General features: G+C 34.0%; 2 protein-coding genes, 1 long non-coding RNA gene and 1 other non-coding gene across 4 annotated transcripts; 1 reads left to right on the forward strand and 3 right to left on the reverse strand.

Moving 5' to 3' along the window:
- Positions 1–636: 636 nt before the first annotated feature.
- On the reverse strand, positions 637–4,255 carry LOC105174949 (uncharacterized). Its single transcript, XR_016062978.1, has 3 exons — positions 4,037–4,255; positions 3,623–3,737; positions 637–890 (listed from the first exon to the last, which is right to left on the reverse strand). It is a non-coding gene; the product is annotated as an uncharacterized LOC105174949 (long non-coding RNA).
- LOC148784876 (small nucleolar RNA Z122) lies at positions 3,866–3,967 on the reverse strand. Its single transcript, XR_016063452.1, has one exon. It is a non-coding gene; the product is annotated as a small nucleolar RNA Z122 (small nucleolar RNA).
- A 2,709-nt stretch (positions 4,256–6,964) lies between the features above and the next one.
- LOC105175156 (calcium-transporting ATPase 12, plasma membrane-type-like) lies at positions 6,965–10,006 on the forward strand. The gene has a single exon (XM_011097503.1). The coding sequence runs from the start codon at positions 6,965–6,967 to the stop codon at positions 10,004–10,006; it is 3,042 nt and encodes a 1,013-aa protein (XP_011095805.1).
- Positions 10,007–13,649: 3,643 nt separating this feature from the next.
- Positions 13,650–21,177, reverse strand: LOC105174950 (putative DUF21 domain-containing protein At3g13070, chloroplastic). The gene is made up of 14 exons (XM_011097216.3): positions 20,411–21,177; positions 19,492–19,589; positions 19,305–19,398; positions 18,520–18,597; positions 18,239–18,342; positions 17,690–17,771; positions 17,235–17,374; positions 17,088–17,166; positions 16,912–16,975; positions 16,428–16,519; positions 16,255–16,320; positions 15,518–15,634; positions 14,851–15,030; positions 13,650–14,466 (listed from the first exon to the last, which is right to left on the reverse strand). The coding sequence occupies exons 1-14, from the start codon at positions 20,981–20,983 to the stop codon at positions 14,224–14,226; spliced, it is 2,010 nt and encodes a 669-aa protein (XP_011095518.1). The 5' UTR covers positions 20,984–21,177; the 3' UTR covers positions 13,650–14,223.
- Positions 21,178–21,317: the final 140 nt, after the last annotated feature.

Here is a 21,317-nt window from a genome sequence, read left to right on the forward strand (position 1 = left end):
CAAGTTGAATTTCGAGAACAATGGGGCAGAGGTTTACTACGAGGGACAAGACAACTATATGCATCCTGTTCGGCCTGGTATTCTATTATCTAAAGCTCAGGCCATGTTCATCGGGACCGACCACACGACACCAATGCTTATGTACGCTATCTCACCACACGTTTCTGTAAATCACATGTACAAGGATTATATAATATTCTAACACTACAATTTCAACACAACAGGTTCCAGGAATTAAATGAGTTGAATTCTTGCAGCCAATCAATTCATTCATTTCATCGACATATCAATACAATCATGACTAACAAATAATGATACCTCACGTACAAACTCTCTCCCACAGATTCAAAACACAACCTGTTTCGTAGGATGAGATTGCCAAAGCTGTTAGATATATTGGCTCCAATGAAGCTCCGGAAGCAGATGGTTGAAATGCACATTATTGTCACAATTATCAGCCCATTGTAGAAGCTTCATTAGTTCCTGTATTGCAGTACAATCCAATAAAAGAAGTTCAATAACACATTATTCTTATTCCAGAAGAAAGGAAAGCCCATCCATCACTGGTTAACACACCACAGGCCACAGACTGATGAACTAGCTAATGAAATGTGGTCCATAAAGTAACCTCAAACATCACAGTAAAAAGGATCGTATCTCCCATTCCAAAATGCCCTTGTTTCAATAGATCATTGAGATCATATAACATGGCTGCATGAATTATTTCACACAGTGATAGCAAAAAATATAGACAATGTTAAATGGACACAACATTGAATGGTTTTACTTTAGAATCCTGCTCCATGCTCTTGATACTATAAAACCAGGAACCTGGCCCTCCAGTTCCTATATTGTTTCTTGCAGATGATTGGCGTCTCCACTCCCTTTTGCTAAGCAAACCACAAATCAGCTCAGTCACAATTAGTGATCTAACTTTCTCACAAATACATAACAGGTGCATTAGGTTTATTTACAATTATATTAGAACAAAAATATGTTTAAACTAACAACTCATGGCCAATATTTCTCTTTTCTATAAAAGATGGTCAAAGTAAGTTAACGGCCTAGAACAGTTGGCTTATTTATTTTTAATAAATCAAGAAAAAAAAGAACAAATACAAATTTTATTAACTATTTGTAATGAAAATCATGGACACGATCCATGACGTACCATTTTTTATTTTTAAAATTTGGTGTGAAGTCATGGATAACATCCACGAATCCACTTTTTTTTTTTTTAATTCAAAAATTATATTTGTTAATTTTTTTTATTAATAAAAAATAAATAAATTATATAAATATAATTTAATTAAACAATGTAATATTACTGTGATGAGTCGTGTTTTCAAAACATGACTCGAATAAAAATTTAATTTTTTTTAAATAAATTGGCCTGTTGTGAACCACGACTCAACTTAAAAAATCCTTTGTTTTAAAATATGCTCAACTCGAGTTTGATCCGCAACTTGTAAGGCTGCCAATTTCAAGGCACGCATGCTTGCCTCGGCAGACGTGTCATCCATGTTATATATATATATATTTATATTATATATTATAATTATTTAATTTTAAAATTATATATTATTAATTATAATTAATATTAAAATTTATTATAATAATTATAATAAATACAAATATTATTTATAATTTACACTAAATAGTGGTAAATAAATTAAAATGTTTGCAGAAGTTTGAACTTTAAGTATTTGTCTCACTTTATGAAAAAATATTTACGTTGATATATATATTTTAAACATATATACATATAATGAGTGAAATTATAAGATTTTATATATCCTCCTTAATTCTTGAACTATATTCCTTCATAAGTGAAAATATAATTCAAATTGTGACAGTTAATAAATTAATGTTAAAGCAATCCGAATCAAAATGAGAAAATCAATTACTTTTGATTAATTTGTAATATCTTCCCAATAAATTGATATTTTAATTATTTTTTTAATATTATATATATTATTATATTGATTGTTGATAATTTAAATTTAAATTTATAATATAATTTTAACTGATTCACCAATAAGACTTGAAAAATATTCACTATTAATTGATGAGATATTACAAATTAATATAATATATAAAAGTAAATGTTTTTGTGGGAGTTTAAAATGTTATTTATGATATGCGACCCCACACTGATACATTAATGTAAGTTAATTATAGTTATTATGTGTACTTTTTTTAAAACATTATATATTATTATTATTATTATTAATATTTTTATGTTATAAATATTTGATTATAAATTTACATATTTTCTCATAATAATCAATGTTTGAAAAGTTATTAATTAATATAATTATAATTAATTATTATAAATATTACAATAAATATAAATATTATCATATAGTTAAATTTTTATCTCACCTTATATAGGTTATTGTGATTTAATTATTGTAATTATATTAATATATTTATTTAATTGAGCTATTACACAATTTTAATTTATGCTCAATTAAATAATTTTTACAATTATACAAAAAAATATACATTATTATATTTATATACTTAATTATAATTATTTAAATTAATAATATTATGATTTTTTAAACTTTAATATGCTGTTAAAAATTAATTTTATATAATTAATTTATAAAATATTTAACTAAACAAAATTAAAAAAAAAAAAAGAAAAATGCTCAAATCAGGATCACAAATCACAACTTGGAGTCGTGATTTGGATCGCAACACCAAGTCGCCATTTGCAATTGCGACTTGACAATTTATTTTTAAAAAAATATTTTTTAATCAGAATTGCGGTTAGAAACCGTGAGTCGTTATAATAATATTAATATATTTAATTAAATTATATTAATATAATTATTTTATTTTTTAGTAATAAAAAAAATAAATAACCCTTCAACTACCACGTAAATCTTGAGTTTCCTTATCACCTATTTTGAAATTTTTGATGGATTGGGTACGAAAATCTCAATCCATCCAAGACCATTGGATTATAAAGGGTTATGCCAATAAAAATGATTTATTTATTATAATAATACCAAAAAAAATTAACAAAAATGCAAACAAAACAAATTTATTAACACAAATATAGTACCCCAACTCACCCAATTTTTTTTTCCTTATGTTATCCGCAACATCAAATCGTAGATGCTAATCGCGACTTCAAATCATTTTCTAAAAAAATCTTTTTTTAATAAATAAAAGCTAAACACCTGCTTTAAAAATAAAGCTAAAATTGGCAATCAACCTTTATTTATTAAAAAGAATTTCTTTTAAAAAAAGAAAAAGTTTAAAATCGCGGACACCATCCACGACTTAAAATCACGGTGTTCATAAGAAAAAAAATTGGGTGACCACATTTGTATTAATAGGTTAATTTTATTTATATTTTTGTTAATTTTTGTTTTTTTATAATATTATAATAAACAAACCCAGTAAAAATACCCAACTTTTTATAATCCAACGGTCACTGATGAACAGAGTGTGTAGCATCCAAACACATATATCTAAAATAGAGCCTAGCACTAGAACTTGAGAGGAGAACTCCCCTTCAATCTTTTGGTTTCTTCTCCCACCAACAGCGAAAGACGTTCAAACAAATAAAACTATGACCAGTAATAGATCAGGAGATGAAATTTACCCAGAACCCAGGATAGCAACAGAATACTGAGTGCATCATCAAGTAGAGCGGTGTACTTGTGACCATATCCCATCTGTTCCATCCTATTATTAGGGCCAACCTCATCTCCTCTATCCTAAAGGAGAACAAGTAGCAGCGGTGGGAAATTCTTGCAGTAATATAATTGCAGTGTCAAACTTAATTCATTTAACGTAAAATGAAAATCCCTAATCGATAAAATGAAATCGGAGCTGCATGAATGAGTTTGGGATCAGACTGACGTGCAAAAGAAAATCGTTCAGCAGAGCAACAGATAGTCACTGAGCCTCTGAAACATGAGTCGATAGATTCTCATCATTTCCCAAACTCCATTTACGCTCTATGCTCTTCGAATGTTGCAAAAATCACGACAAATCAACTATTCTACTACATTACCGCATACAAATAGATCCAGCTCCGGGGAGACATTGAAGAGTCTCTCATCTTCGATTTGGCAGCCACTCTAAGCACGCCATCCTATATATAGAGGTTTGGAACCCTAGATTTGGAGGGGGCAGCACTGACGGCGGCGCCAATTTAAAGATGAAAGTTGCCCCAGCACAAACCCTAGTTTCCCAAATTTATAGAAGAAAGAGATAAGACAGTGTTTGGATGTTTGGGTATAAAGTCTCATACTTGATAGTACATTTTCACATTCAATCTTAAAATACATATACATATGCATTTAATCTTAAAATACATTTCAAAGAATCAAATTATATGGATGACTTTACATAAATATAACAAAAATGTCTTAATAAAACGATGATTTAATCCTCAAATTTAACATTTTAGTCTATGATGTATTTAATAAATTTCTAAACTCAATAAGTTTTTATATTTTCAATTGTATGATACTGAAAAAACAAACATGAAATATTAAAGTATTTAAATAAAATAAGATCATTGAACTTATAATATATTAGCAATCACAAATTTATAATTAATTTAAAAAGAATTAAATTAATGTGGATGGAATTAATGTGGTTATTAGTTTTTACCAGCGAATATTTTGACTATTCTAAATATTTCAATGTCTGTGGTCACAATTTAAACTTTTATATCGTTTATCATATTTTATTATATTTATTTACCATCGATTTTTAATCATGGTCATTAAAATATAGAAAATAGCTCATTTTCTTGTAATGAAGAGATTTCAAATGAATTCATATTACATAGATTTGAATTTCGAAATGAACATAATTTATAAATTAAAAAAATAAAAACTTATAATATAAGAAAATACTGCAAAGTAGAATGGGTAACACCCGATGGCCATTATTATTAAGGACATGATGTAGTGTATAGTGGTATATGGGTAGTCATACCACTGGGCCTGGCATCCAATATCCTGATTCCTATATCCGCGGGTCATAGTCCCCACACTCTCGTCTCAAAAACGGAAAGAATTTACAATTTATTTTATGAAAACCCTGCAAAATTTCTCTATTTATAAAATATAATTATGAATAGTTTTTTTTATTATTTATAAAATTATAAATATTCTTATCAAATAAAAAAATACTTATCTGACTTCGAACAGTGATATAGAAATTATTAATTTACTCGTATTGAGTTTTTCCTTTTCTTAAGAATGTTTGAAAAATGTAAACGAATAGAATTGAGACGAGACTGTGGCCAAAATTAAAAATTCATGTATTTTTTATTTTCTATCCAAACCTTAATGAAAAGGGAATAGGTGTAAATGAAAAATTTTTGGGGGATGTAAGTGTAATTTAATTTTTTTTTTAGGGTAATTCGGGTCACAGGTCGTCGGTCACCTTACATCCTTAGAAAGATGTGGACCTGAGAAAAGAGAGGAGATCATTAGGCTCGCTGGGTGGTCCCCAACTAAGACTCTTTGATGCTTAAGTTAATAAAGTATTCGAGATCGAATAGGTAATCGAAATACGAACTGAAACGATCTAAAGTGGGTTACTAGAGTAATTAGTGTCTTACCATAAATGGCTGAACATATGGTATTTATAGTATTTGAATGGGTCAACTTGCATGCATGAGAGGTCTACTCGTATTTTGCCATGCTTCATCATCTTAACCTAACCACGTATAAATCAACGGTCTACAAGTATAGGTCTTCAAGGCGGGTCATGGATACAGTCATGACCTGCAACTCAACCTGGTAGTTGCAATAGGCGAGTATGCTGGGTCGGGGTGTGGGTCCCAATTATCCTGACCTGCGGATCTCGAATTTTTGGAAGGAGCATAAGTGGGTTAGACCATTAGATTGCAGACAAAAAAATAGATGAGAACCAAAAATACTAATTTTTATAAGTTACGAGACTAAAAGTGCGAATCTCATAATGAATAAGACCAAAAGTGCAATAAACCTTAACTTGTGGGACCAAAAACTTTATTTCCTTTACAACATTACAAAACATAAAAACACAAAGTGTTGAAGGTCGTAAACCAAGACCTTCAATCTTGAAGCTCTTTACGTGGGATAAGATGATGCCTTCTTCTCTTAAATAAAATTAACCAAACTATTTTTCTTGCACATGAATTGGGATTGAAAGAGTAGTTAACTGGGAAATTGTAAACATTAATTTCTGGACAAAAATGTCGTGCAATAATTTATAAGATACTAGTTATATTAAAGCATTACAAGAGTTGCACGTCTCAAGTGGTGGTCTTCTAGCTTTCTCACCAAAATAGCTAAAACTTCGGCTTTTGAAAAGCGACTTTGAAATATCAAACACTAAACTGTACCATTTACCAGGTGCACTGAGTAGTGTAAATGATGATCAGGGGAGATGGATGGCCACTTTATCGTACGTACACTTTCATTATCTCAATATATATCAACCATTAATTCATTTGTGTTATTTATTAATAAACAACAATTTTAATTAGACTGAAGATAAACCTTATAATGTTTCTTTACTAGAAATAATTAATAATCCAAAGACTTGGACCAAATACATAAGATAACAAAATGCGTGTTCCAAAGACATTGTAATGAAATTTCGAGGAAGGAGAGATAGCTGCCCTATTTTCCATGTATGTATATGTTTTTTTTTAAAGGAAAGTTCACATCCTGGACCTCTCCGTTTCATGCAACAGGAGATGGAATATTAATGTACGTGGAGAGGCCATCATCACATTTCTAACTCTCTTGTAGGAAAACTGCAGCGCCACCTCCTCAGCTTTACTTCTTCTTTCTGCATTTGCATATAATCTTCCCAGTTAATAACTTGATCATATCCTCATCATCATGAACTATCACTACCTTCTTCTTTCAATCTAATTCTCTTTTTATATGATCACCTCCCTCGCCCGCCACTGATCTTACAAGTGCAGAAAATGCACTCAAACGGTGCTCGCCATGAACCTATAACGTCGACACTCCTGATTTCGCACAATGAGCTGCAGCATCATCAACTTGGTAGGCCTGAAGAGTATTTCTTCATCAGTCCCGAGAGATTGGCAGAAATAGTTGAGGTTAATATGCACACAGAGTCCCTGCAACTCTGTGGTATTTTTTCTGCGTTAAGAACAAACCTGGATACGGGAATTATTGGGGATCAAAGAGATCTTCATTTTCGAACCAAAGTCTTTGGTTCAAATTTGATCACTCTATCGTGTGACATCGCTCAAAGTCTCAAGCAGCTCTTGTTGGATGCTTGCAAGGACATGGCGATCTTCCTTCTTCTGTGCTGCGCAGTGATTTCTCTTGCAATTGGGATTAAGAGAAATGGTATGGAGGAAGGATTGACTGATGGAGCGTTCATTTTCCTGAACATATCTATTGTTATCAGTTTTGGAGCCATTTTCAGATTCTTCCAAGGCAGATGGATGATCAAAAAATCCTTGAAGCAGCACAAGAAAGTCCTCCTGGTGGTGAGAAATGGTAAGATGCAGAAGATTACTGAATCCCAAGTAGTAGTTGGTGATATCGTATACTTGAAGACCGGAGATGAGGTGCCTGCTGATGGGATATTCATCGATGGCTATTCATTTCAGCCCAATGAGGGTGTGGGGGAAATGGGCTCCATCCTTTCACCATATCATTCTCTTTTTACTGGTGCCAAGGTGGTTAAAGGCCACTGCCGAATGCTCGTGACATCCGTAGGAGAGAACACAGAAAGAAGCAGGCTCATCAGATCAATAGCCCTCATCCGGCAGAATGATCATCAGAGGCCAAAGGCGCAACTACTGGATGCAATTGAGAAAACAAACTCCAAATTGGAGAACATTTTGTTGAGCCTCACGCTGATCCTTCTAATACTGCAACTAGTCCGGTGTTTTGTGTGGAGACAAGATCACAAGACTGATGATAGGGACCACAATCTTGATTCCAATGGAGTGAAGGGAACATTTGAGGATTTAATGGATGAATCCATAAAACTGATGAAGAAGGAAACATCATCACAGACGAAGGGCTTAGTTACCATGCTTTGCGTGCTGCTCTTTGCCAGGAGAGACGGCTTACCTTTAGCCATTTTCACCTCATTATTGCTCTACGCAGCAAAAAAAATGAAGTCCCGTGGGGCAATTATCCAAAAGCTTCCAGCAAGTGCAACAATTGGCTTAGTTACCACCATTTGCTTAGATGGTAAAACGGCTGATTTAGTTCTGCAGCACGCTAATATGGCTGATTGGTGGGTTGGAACCAGCCTCGTCGATCAGAATGTGCTCAGACAAGTAGATAATCAAATTCTGGATATCCTGCGGGAAGGTATATTTGTCCACACAGGCCACAACGGCCAAGCAGATATATCTCTTCTTAGTTGGGCAAGGCCGGTGCTTGGCCTTAATATTGATCATCATGAGTTTCACAGAAATCATTCCATCATTCGACATGAAGCACCTGATATGGACAAGAGTTTTGTTAGTTGCTTGGTGATGAAGCACAACAGTAGTGCATCAGATAAAGGGCTGCACGTGCACTGGAAAGGAGACCCGCAGCTCATAGTATTTATGTGCTCTCGTTATTATACCGTAGATGGAACTATAGAAACCCTAGACGACAACAAAAGAAGTGAATTTCTCCAAATAGTTGATGGTCTTGTTTCATGTGGACGTCGCTGCTTTGCTTTTGCTTACAAACAAGAAACTCAGGAAGAAGAAAACTCCAGAACCGAGGAAAAGGAGAGAGAAGAAGTAGGTCATAATTATGCTGGCGTGGAAACCCTCAAACCATCGGAAGATGGTCTAATTTTGTTAGCGCTAGTGGGTTTGAAGAATCCCTATACACCTGAGACGATAGAAGCAATTGAAGATTGTCGAAAATCTGGAATCGGGGTCAAGTTATTGGTGGACGATGACATAAACACGGCGAGAATCATAGCCCTGAACTGCGGAATCCTGAGGCCTGAAGATGATATCAGCGAAAGTGGAGCAGTAGTAGATGCTTCTGATTTTCGAACCAGCTCCGAAGAAGACCGCATGAATATGATTGATAACATTCATGTAATGGCGAATTCCTCTCCAGCTGATAAGTTGTTGATGGTGCAGTGCCTGAGACAAAAAGGTGAGAGAGTAGCTGCAACTGTTTCGTGCATTAGAGACTGCCCGCTGATGAAACAAGCCGATGTTGGCATTTTCACGGGCGATGACGATCACTGCCCACAAGTCTGCAAGGAAGATGGCGATATCCTTGTCCTTAGCAGAAACTTCTCTCAAATCCCAGGAATCATAAGGTTGGGAAAGCAGGTTTGCGGAAACCTGGAAAAAATCGTGAACTTACAGCTCACCCTGGGAATTTCAGCTTTCACTGTAAATTTCATTGGTGCAGCTGCTCTGGACAGGGAGGAGCTCATAAGCTCGTTCCAGCTGCTATGGACAAATCTGATCATGGGAGTTCTCGGAACACTGGCAACGGCGATCGGAACTGTACACACACATTATTCCTCTGAAAGGAACAAATCCCGACCAAAGGTTTATGGTTCAGGTCCGGTCATAACCAGGAGCATGTACAGAAACATAGCCCTCCAATCTGTCTCCCAGATCACTGTCATTCTGATACTGGGAACGAAGGGAAAAGCCTGTTTCCAGGTCAGTGAATCGGCCTTGGAAACAATGATTTTCAACTGTTACGCCTTCTGTCAGGTGTTCATGTTGATCTGTTCCAATATTGATCTGAAGAAAACTGATATTCTTGGGCGGGAGAAATCATCATCAGCGGGCAAGAATTGCTTGTTTCTTGGTTGTCTGGTAACCATCGGGATTCTTCAGGTGGCGGTGAGTGAGATGATGGGTGTTATGGGTCATTGGGCGACGTTGGATATAAAACAATGGTGTATTTGCATCGGAACTGCATCATTTTCAGTGCCCTTAAACATTGCTGCAAATGGATGCGCATTCATCGTACGCAAAAGCTGCTTCAACTGTAATTTATTTTAATTACACAGTTCAATTAATAAATGTCAAAAACCCTTAACATGTAATGTAATTATACAGTTCATGAATGCTGGAGTTCTTTCACATAATCTCCTGCTGCAGATTTAGCGATCATGGGTTAAAACTTTTCACTCTATAATTTTGGTTTTATCCAAATCATATTATGTGATTCGTCGGTACATCAATCACACTACAAATATATTGTACTTGTTATATACTTAATTTAAGTTCGTCCAAACTCAATTCAAGCTGGGGTTCTCCTCATCCTCAAATTTCTCTAACTTGACATGGATCTTGTCTTTTTACCAAAATGTATATTACATTTCATATTACAATTATATAAGACTTCTATATAATTTCTCTCTAAAAATATAATAAATTTTATAGACAGGGAGCACAGCTATATGTTAAATTAATATGTAATGTAAAACGCAATATAAATTTATCATAAAAATGCAAATTTGTATATTTCATGAGAAATTTAGTATTTCGATACTTACTATGTTTTCATTGAAATATATATATATATTGATGGAATTAATTATTCAAAAATTTAAATTATATATATAACAATATCAGAATCCTGTGTTCTAACACACCAAGTAATTAGATAATTATCATATAATTACTTCTTTTAAAAAAATAAAAGACATCAGTAAAATCTCTATAAATTAATAATGTTGAGACCATGAAATTTTATCTGTACGATCTTTTAAACAGAGATGTATGTGTACCTGTTATTAATTAAAAGAGAGATTTTTTAAATTAAGCAAATTTAGTATATACGTATTGAAAATAAATGAATTCATATATGTTTCATTGATTATATTCATGCATCAATCAATTCTTTGTAACTAATTAAATGCATTCATGTATAATATCGATTCATTATATACAATTAACTATTATATTCATGGATGCATGTATCAATTCATTGTAATTACTTAAATATATATGTGTATATTAATTCGTTACACTTAAATAACTGTTATAGCCAATTAAATATATTCATACATGATGAATCAAACATATACTATATAAATCTCAATATCGAAATAAAATAATTCATAACACTCAACTATGTCTTCTCATCTAAAAGGCATGGCAAAATCATCCATAAATGATCAAATGCTTAAAGCATTACAAACTTCATATTTAATATTTATAATTATAATATTTATGAATTATTAATTTAGAATTTTAATAGGACCTAATATTTATAAAAAAAAAAATTAAATTTTTTTTTATCTTATTATCTTATCAAATTAAATAATTTTTTATAAAGGCCCAAATTAAAATCGAAAAATTTTACTATTTTAAAAAATTTATTAATTTATAAAGATTTTACAAACCATCTTATTTGCCTACAACAACATAAATTCAACCCAAGATTAGGGTTAGGCCAGGTTCCACGCTGGGGATTTATCAAACCGTACCAGCGGGTCCCACGCCTTGGCGGCGGCGGCGTAGAAAAAACAATATTAACTGTCACCCAACTACTCCGAACTGCATGTGTAATAAAAAAAGTTGAGATGTCCGCCACTATATATAATTAGCGTCAGTTAGTTTAATAATATGACCACTTTTGTTTTTCCCACTTAACAATGTCTCACTTTTATTAATCTTTTATTATATCTTCATTGATCTGGTGATAAGCATTATGTCTCTTTATTTGTTGGTATGGGCTATAATATTTTGCCATATTCTTGATTCAATCACACTGTGTATTCATTACTCAGGGGTAAAATATTTTTTTAATTTTACAAAATAAGAATAAAAAGTAACGTTTTTAGTTCTATAAAGTTCAATATTATGCCTTTTTAGTCCCAAAACCACAACGTCTTTTCAGTGTCAAATGGCGATTTTTTAGTCCAAAAACCACAACACATATGACTTTTTGGAACAAAAAATGAGTTCTATTTTAATAAGAAAGGACTTGATAATCCAAGATGTCCTACAAAACACACTACCTTCCCTTAAACTGCATCGAAAAGGTCTTGATAATAGTTCTTTAATGTTTAAGTCAGTAGATCGTATGAAGGATGATTATTTACAAATTTCACCTAATTATACAAAAGGCAAAATAATTCAATAGTGACATTAAATTGGTTTCGATCCAATTGAGCTGAGGCCGTAAAAACCTTGAATTAAGAAGATACATTCAGAATTGGTATGAAAATCATAACAATTTTCAGAAAAATTACAAGACAACATTCATAAAATATCCTCAAATCAGATATATTGACAAGAAATTACACATAGAAATAGAATTTGTAATTGTGATGTTTCCATATGTTGAGGAGCCATGTTTGGGTTTTGTTTCTTTTATTAATAAAACAACATGAATAGAATGGCAGCGTCAATTTATAATACATATATGGCATCAAAAAAGTTGGCAGTGACCACTGACCACCTCTTATTTCAGTATTATTAAATGATTGTAATGGATTCAAATTGTCCAAAGAAATCTGCCACTATTATTTCATTAATGTAGAGTCTAGAATAGGGGTGATCAGTCAAATTGATTGGAAAACACATTAAATATTACATTTATATTACAATAAATTCATAATAAGGAAGATAAATATATTTATTATAGTAAATACACCCACATTAAGTGAAAGAAAAAAAAAACTTTAATTATTTATTTATGACAAATTAGTTTTAATTATAAAGCTAAAATATTAGGGGTTTTAATTAATTGCGTATCTTATATTGGAGGAATGATGAGGTAATTAGGATTTGGTGGCTCTTTCACGCCGTCATGTACGCAATCAGCTTTAGGACAGAAAATCTAACATATTCGTCGTCAATAGAATTATTATAGCTTCATGCTTTTGATGAACGGCCGACAGTGAGCGTGGTGTTGGGCCCACATAACTGGGACTCGACCCAGTTGCATTCACGCGAAGGTCTTGGCGAGGTCGGCGGAACTTGTGGGTCCCTGCAGCTTGTAGGAAGTACTGAATCTATGACCATCAAATCAAATCAGTAGTGAGTAGCTCGAGAGAAGGCCAATCAATAGTTTATTTGGTAAAACATTATCATCATATTAGGTTTTATAAATTAAAAATACATAAATTTTAACAGTTTAATTTAATTTTTGGAAAGAAAGAATTGTATGAGAATACGTAAATTTTAACAGTTTAATTTAATTTTTAGAAAGAAAGAATCGTATGAGATGTCATTCATCTAAAAGTGGCGTGGCGTGGCGTGGCATGGATGTGGAGTATTTAATATTTATGAATGAATAATTCAGCATGCAAATCAAAATGTTACACTACACAAGAAGAATGTGTCTTCTTCATCTTTCATTCACCAATCCATCACCACTTTTGTATTAACCACCAAAGTACATGCAATCACTATCAAAATGTCTCAAATCTTATACTTCATTTAATAATAATAATAATTAAATAAAAACTACGTAACCTTTTAATCATAATGTTGTTCGATTTCTATAATCTACTCATATGAGGTGATAATTCACTAATATATATTCAATTATCAAATTTGAAGACCCTAATAACAACTGATTTTACGGGGTCTATTTGCGCGTTTATGCCAAATGATCACGACTCTTGAAGACACATCAGAACTGATGATATATATATAGTTGGGAAGCTACGCTTTTAACATTTCGAACTGGGCATGCAATACAGGTATTAGATTTTATATCATTCATGCAGAGTGAAGTTGATTTGACCATGTATCAAATCAAATCAAATCAGAGAGAGTGAGAGCACCCCACACTTGGACAGTAAATCAGCTGCTACTGCTACTGCTACCGCTACTGGCCATTAGCAAGACCAAAGGTATTACAACAAGTGGAGATCCTGACTAAACCTCTACTATCAACAAACTATTTTGGTTGCTCAGAAAAGCGGGTGCCTTGTGGATGTGGCTATCTTATTCTCCCCATTACTGGATCAATGCGGATGCAAACCCCCACAATGTTGCCGACTTTCTGAGACATCTTGCTGCAAATGCAAACTCCACATTTCATCTTCCAGAACCCAAAGCATGATGATTCATAGGTGGACACTTCGCAGCTCTGAGAGTTCATTTGCTACCAAACAGCACACAGAACTGCTATTTCTTATAATTCAAAAAATTTCTCCACTTCCCTTCCGTTCTCTGTGGGTGAAAAGAATGGGTAATGCAACTACTGTGCCCTTTCTTTTTTTTTTTTTTTCTTTTTCTTCTTTTTATGAATACAACTACTCTTTACTTACTTGATCGATATTGTCTTTCTGTACAGACATTACAAAATCGTTGGCTATTTCATGAAATGAGGCCACCTCATCGCACTCTGTCCTATCTAATTCATCATCACTGCCGACTTTCCGTTTTCCAACTTTGGTTAACAAACGAGTTACATCTTTGGACTCTACTGATGCCTCATCATTGTTTATCCGTTCAAATCTGACAGCACTAACTTTTCTGGCATTCCCTGCTAGTATCTGCACCAATCATATAAACATTCATTAAACATTACATTACCAGCTCTAAGAGTTGTAACTCTAGACATCTTGATGCTCTCAAATTATACATGCCTGTCTTGAACTTATTTGTAACATAATCAGCAGATAAAGAAGGGTGCTTTATGGTCTCCACTAAACTAGACACTAAGAGACCCATGAATAGCAGAAAGTTCTTTAGCAGGCTCGTCTAATTTTCTTCTGTACTGACACTAAGTGCACCACCTCTCTACTGTAAGAAACTTCATATCAATCTTATCTTAGCAGCATCATGGATGTAAGTAATTCAGGTTACAAATGAAAAGAAAGAGAGCAAAGGAAGATGAGAGGAAAACAACAATTTAAGTAGAAAATATAAGGCACAACCTCAAGCTTAAATATCTGAGTCTTCTCATTTTCATCTTGTCGGTCAGATTCTGTTCCATTATAATCATCATGATCATCTCGATTTGCTCTTTCAAGGACCACTTTTATAGTCTCACCTGTCCTTGGGATATATCCAAATGCCTCACACACAAAACCTGACACTGTTTCATACTGATGACCCTGCACGATGGACAACCATGTGAACAAGCATTAAATAGACATACACAACTACATTGCATCCTAGATTTGTAAATGATACTACATTGCATGATGGACGTCAATGTCGAAAAGCATTACATAGACAAACACAACTGGTTGCATCCTAGATTAGTAAATGATACCACATTGTTTTATCTTCTAAAAAGAAGTGGTATGCTAAACAAGTGTTCCTCAAACATGTCATGTTTGATCATTTCTAAGCTTGCAACAAGTTCCAATAGAACCAAAAACCATTAACTATAAAAAGACTGCCAAATATAATTGATGTCAATGCTGATACATCTGAATCTCGACGATCAAAAAGAACAATCAGTAAAAGAACCCCATAATAACCCAAGATAATTTTTGTGTCATCATTCCAATGTATCATGAATGCAGAAACATGCTTTGAAGTTTGAAATTCCTGGATGGCCAGTAAACCATAGCAGCATTAGCAAAATGGAAATACCTCTGGCATCTTAATATTAAGATCTTCAGAGAGCTGATCAATTGATGTATTAGCATCTACATCATATATGCCTTCAGCACGCATGACAACGTAGCCAGTTTTTTTCTGAATTTCCTCCTGGAACACAAAATAAATATAGGTCGGAAGCCAGTTTATCAAGCAATGCTCCTTCAGTATTACCAACCAGAACTTACATTACGAGCATAAACAAACCTAAACTAGAGGTTGGAAGCCCTAATCTGAAGCCTTTTCATCTTTACACAGCAGGATCCTCTAATCAAGGTAATTAAATGGTTCACTATAAGTAAGCAAAGCACAATGTAAACTCCAGAAGGCAGTTGAAGACTTGAGTACAGTAGATGATATTACTCAAATGAGATAGTAGATGATATGAAACAGGCTCCTGGATGGGCAATGATAACGCATGTGAATGCCTATACACTTCTTTGATTCAAGATATCTTTAATTTTTTGAAGGCATTGAAAGAGCATAACAAAGACCAGAAACCACTTCACTAAGTGCCTGTAGTAGGCAGCTTGATGAGCAGTGAAAACAAGATCTCTGAACTGCAGTTGCAGAAATATGTCTCCGTTTTTATATAAAAAATTCAGTCAATGGCAATGCCACAATGCAGAATATAGCTGTGATGATAGGACAAGTACCGGAAATCAGCAAAGTTGTAAAAAGTATTAAATGCCTTACCCACAAGTTAAGAAATTAATATTTTAACCCCTTACCTTTGAATCATTTTCATCAAAAATTTCACCTACAATTTCTTCAACCACATCTTCAAGGGTCACAATCTGTTAGAAAAAAAATAGAAGACATCTTATTCAGAGCAGAAACTTCACCCATATGGATAAATAAAATAATTAGGCTTTAAATGTATAAATAAAAAAGAATCGCTTACACCAACAGTTCCTCCATATTCGTTTAGGACAACCGCCATATGTACCTTCCTGATTCGGAACTCTCTAAGAAGATTCCACACAGACATTGAATCTGCAATATTGTATGGATTTTTAGATGTACAAGGGCTAAATATAATGTCAGTCATAAAATCAAACATCACCACTAATCAAGAGTTAATATGCACTATTCTGGAATTGTAGATATAGTTCTTGAAAGAACCAAAACTTTATGTAGTATTTGGACTGAGATGTAGCAGGAGACCATTTGACCGCTTTTATCTTAATTCTCATAAAAGATACATCTTCAAGGATGCGTCAGGGCTTTAACTATGGAACAGCAGGTTGACTGAAAGGAAGGAGGTGTCCATTTTCCCACCAAACTAATTTTGAATTAGCAATTACCGAATTTGTAACATGGAATCCAGAATTCCAGGCATGTTTTTTTTGAGGAACTAATATGAAAATCAAAGTGCTGTAATTTACCAGGAACAAAGTATGCAGGTTTGTGCGCCATGTCACCCACCACAGAACTTTCTAGAAGTTCCCCCTTCAAAACCAAACAGAATATAATTCTGCATACTATGAGATTTTTGTGTACAATTATAAAATATGAAGGAACAGCATTCAGGAGTGATTAATATCATCATTAATTAGTCAACCTTCTGCACATAATCCAGAAGATCCATCGCATACGCAATACCAACAATGTTGTCAATACGCTCCTCAAAGACAGGCACCCTACAAGCAAGTGGATAACTTCTTAAACAATCATAAAAATGACAAAGCAAAAGACATGCCGGCAATACCTGGAATACTGATGATCCACCCATGAATTGTGGAAATCAACAAGTGTTGCACTAGCATCAATGGCAACAACATCAACAAGAGGTGTCATCACTTCTCTAACATGTGTATCTTTTATCTCCAAAACATTTTCGATCATATCCTGTCAAATTCCAATCCCACATTAGAATTTACAAATATAACCTGCGAATAAGATATAAATCCATAGGCAGTAGCACGTCTTGGATTCTATGAAATACAAGTTTCATATTATACAGTTTGATCAATTCATAATGGCAAAACATAACCAAGTAGCAGCAAACTAAAATAATGAAAGAAGGCTCTGGTCTTTGCTAAGGTTAATGTGTGTATCTTCCAGGTGCTCAAGAATTAGAGAGCAGAAATAATATTGCAAACACAAGCTACACTAATCTACCTCCAGCAACATGTTTTCATAATGATAAAACCCATCATTTACCTGTTCCTCCTCCTCGATTGCCCCGCTTAACTCTGCTCCTCGTAGCATTAACTTTAGCTCATCTTCAGTTACATATGGTTCACTAATACATCAAAGTAAACAAAGTAAAGCAATAGTGCAAAATAATTAAAGAAATATGTAAAAAAGTATCAGCGAATAACATTAACAGGTTACAAGAAAAATAAATAGCAACAAGAGAAATCACTGATTTATAAACAATTCGTTCGACATAGCCAACAAGTATGGATAGATATTATGCTTCAGGTCACAAAAAGGACAGTTGAGTCAATGTTAACAGTACTCTTACTTGTCAACACATTGTTGTTAGTAAGCCAGTATTAATTTCCTGTCAAATAATTATTCATCAGATGTTCTACATTGTTTTAGAATGATTACTACCATTGCGGAGAAACTTTTCACATCCTGGAATTAGGTAGCCAGATAACAAATGAGAAAATTATAAATACATAAAAGAACCTCATAAGAGATATCGAAGGCAGAGAGGAAAAAGGGAAGCAAAATAAATTTCCAATTAGTGATAAACCGAACCTTCTTCCTTTCAGACCTAGCAGTTTTAGCATTCCCATTGACAGATATGTTACGACTCTTCCCACAGGATACAGCACCAGCGAAAGCCATGCAACTGGCCTAACCTAAAGGTAACAGAAATTGCAGTTCTTAGAAAATGTACAAAGGCATATTTTGTGCTAGAATTGTCTTTATTCTATTTTATTTTACTTCTTCCGGAATAGGGCGTATCAAAAATCAATATGACCATTTGTTTAGACTTTTAATGTAATCCAGAAAGAAAGTAGCAGCTTAAAACTCACCACAAACCTCGCGACCTCCGTGGCATTGTGAACAGCTATACTTTTAGGAGTAATTTCAGTGAGGAGCAGAATAGCTACCTGGTATTATTGGAAGTTTAAGGCTTATCAAGCATTCAGATAAAAACAACTAAATTATCTTCTCATACTAAGCAGAGTCAAGATTCACTTTACAAAGGGGGAGGAAATGAATATAGAGTTCTCGCGAACATTAGCACAGATAGCATAGAAATAAAGACAAACAGATATAACGACATTAGAGAAGACAGTTCTTTTCGCAGACAAGACTCCTTATAGGAAAATATTCCAACTTACGAAGTTTTTTGTTAGACACCAAAATTCAGACTTCCACGTCATTCAAGTAAAGATGAAGAAACATAAAACTAGACTTTTAAATCCAGATTCCCAAAATATTTTTGAAACATAAGCAGAATAGCTGCATTCTTAAGGCGTTACTCTTAACATGATTAAAATAGATTTCTATTACTTTTTTTGGAAAAAAAAAATCCATTTAAAAAATAGAAAGTAAGCGTCAGAAATAAAGTCAGTAATTAAAAGAGATGGCACACATTTTCCATTATGAATTGAAAAATAATTCTCCATGTTGCATTCGCCAAATTGCGTTAAGATACCATCTATAAGAATAGTGAACATTCACTTTAGAAGAGAAACTTTCAGAAGAACTTCTAGGGACTCGACCATTATATTAACGAAGTAGATCAAACAAACAGGGTTCTACCAACTCAAACATTTACTGCATAAAAAGTCAAAAGAAACTGAAAACATACTGTCATAACTCCAGTAGCTGCACTGACACCAGCTTCACCAAATATTGCTGTTGCAGCTTCAGTGACCAATGCTGTAGCACCAATATTCACCACTCTGAGCATTTAAAATATCTACAATAAGAAAACACGTTCACATTCAAAATAAAAAAGAAAAGAACAGCTAGTCAACTCAACAAAAGAGCAGTACGTGGTGCCAATGAGGATTGTTGTCAGAAATCGAGTAACGTCATTTCGTAGCATTTTGAACACACCATTCTCAGATTCTTTCTCAGCCAGTTCCCTCACCTGCATGTAGCATAATTATTATTTATACTTTCAGGAGAAAGGAGAGAAACAGATACGAAAAACAAATGCCAATTTCCAAAAAAGCAGCAGAGGTTTGTCAGTCAATTACACCAAACCATAAGTCCGTGACACAATGCAATAAGTATAATTGTCATGCTCAAGAAAATATATTTGGGCACAAACTGGTTATTTGCCTAGCAGCTACACCATTTCCATGCTTCCATTATATCACAAGTCACAATAACACAATACCACAACTTGGAGAGCATGAAAAGAGCAAAATCTAATGATTGTCAATCTGGAATAGCATGTTCTCAAATTTTCAGTAATAAACAAATTAATTGGAGCTTCACAAGATATTTTAAAAGGAATAGATAAAAAACAGACCTAACTTGCTCCAATGGACAACATTCATGCTACAACACCTTCTTAATTTCTGATAACAGATGCAGCAAATACAGGTTCCAAACCCTGAAAGGTAAAATAAAACAAAAGTAACCATGTTCTGCGAAGGTTCCATATGGTTTGTCCTGGTTGCTACCTTCCAACTCAGCAGTAAATAGTAATTTTGTGGCTAGAAAAGAAAAAGGATTGGCTTTCTTTTGTCGCAATTTACAAATTGAGGAAGACAAAGAAAATGTATATGTCACATTCATTAGACTCTCTTCAAATACAGCATAAGAGATGTACTCATAATAAAAAAATAAAAATTAAATTAACCAGCTGATAATGCAACATTCTGCAACTCTATAACCTGAAATATACAAAAGTTAACCTTACTATACACGAATACAAATATCCCAATTATAAGTCCTCAATACCTTCCAAGGCCAAAGAGTGGTAATGGAGGTCTCTGCCATGGAGAAAAAAGCCGATAGCCCTAACAAGGCCGCAAGAACTAAACCCTGCTCTTTGAAAACCGTCAATACCTGCAAAACCTTTGGCCATGAGCTCCTCAACGCCAACAAACTCCGCTGCCAAACCCCACATCCTGCAGTAATAACACCCTCCACAGCCAACGCCCTCCGGCAACTTAATATTACAACCACCCCAATCGCCGCGGCGACAATCGCCAGCCCCCTCCTCAATGAAACCTCGCCAATATTTGCTGCCTTCAACACATTATTAATACCATTATCATCATTCTCATAACAACTTGTCCCAACAGAATGTAAATGAAAGGGCGCTCTTTTACTTGAGTTGAAGAAAAAGATCGGGGAGTTGTGCGGCGGGGTACAATAGGTGGTGCAGCGAAGATTACTAGGGGGAAATTTGGGGGATAATTTCAATAGAGGACTCCGAAGAAAGAGGAACGACAGATTAGAACCGCTAATGAAAGTAGATCGATTGAAGATTGGGGCTTCAGAGGCGGCGGCGGCCGCTGCTGCATCCATGAAATTATTGTACAATAAATTGAAATTTAATCGAAAAAATTACAAAGATACAATTTTTCTTGGAGGGTTGGGGGCAGGGAGGAACCTAGGGCTTTTTCCTGAGCTTGAAGAGGTGAAATCTAGCAGCTGAGAAGCTCATCGTGGTTTGTTGTTGTCCGAGAGCCTCTGCCACCTCTTTGGATTTTTTCCTCTTTTGCTCTAAAGGAAGTACACCGGCAACTTGCCACCTTAAAATGACGGATATACCCCTCTCGCAGATGCTTTCTTAATTTGTTTTATTTTCTCTTTTTTCTTTTTTAACTTAAATATACTATGATACATTAAAATGTACTTT

The sequence above is a fragment of the Sesamum indicum genome, linkage group LG12 (genome assembly GCF_026168435.1).
Source record: "Sesamum indicum cultivar Baizhima isolate 11 linkage group LG12, ASM2616843v1, whole genome shotgun sequence".
Taxonomy (NCBI): domain Eukaryota; kingdom Viridiplantae; phylum Streptophyta; class Magnoliopsida; order Lamiales; family Pedaliaceae; genus Sesamum; species Sesamum indicum.

Excerpts from the sequence above, each read along its gene's own strand:
- LOC105175156 (XM_011097503.1), top strand. The coding sequence starts at position 6,965 with ATGCACTCAAACGGTGCTCGCCATGAACCTATAACGTCGACACTCCTG.
- LOC105174950 (XM_011097216.3), bottom strand. The coding sequence starts at position 20,983 with ATGGATGCAGCAGCGGCCGCCGCCGCCTCTGAAGCCCCAATCTTCAAT. Across the intron at positions 19,399-19,491 it reads ACAATCCTCATTGGCACCAC|AGTGGTGAATATTGGTGCTA; the intron begins GTACTGCTCTTT and ends TTAAATGCTCAG. Across the intron at positions 17,772-18,238 it reads CTAGGTCTGAAAGGAAGAAG|TGAACCATATGTAACTGAAG; the intron begins GTTCGGTTTATC and ends TTGATGTATTAG.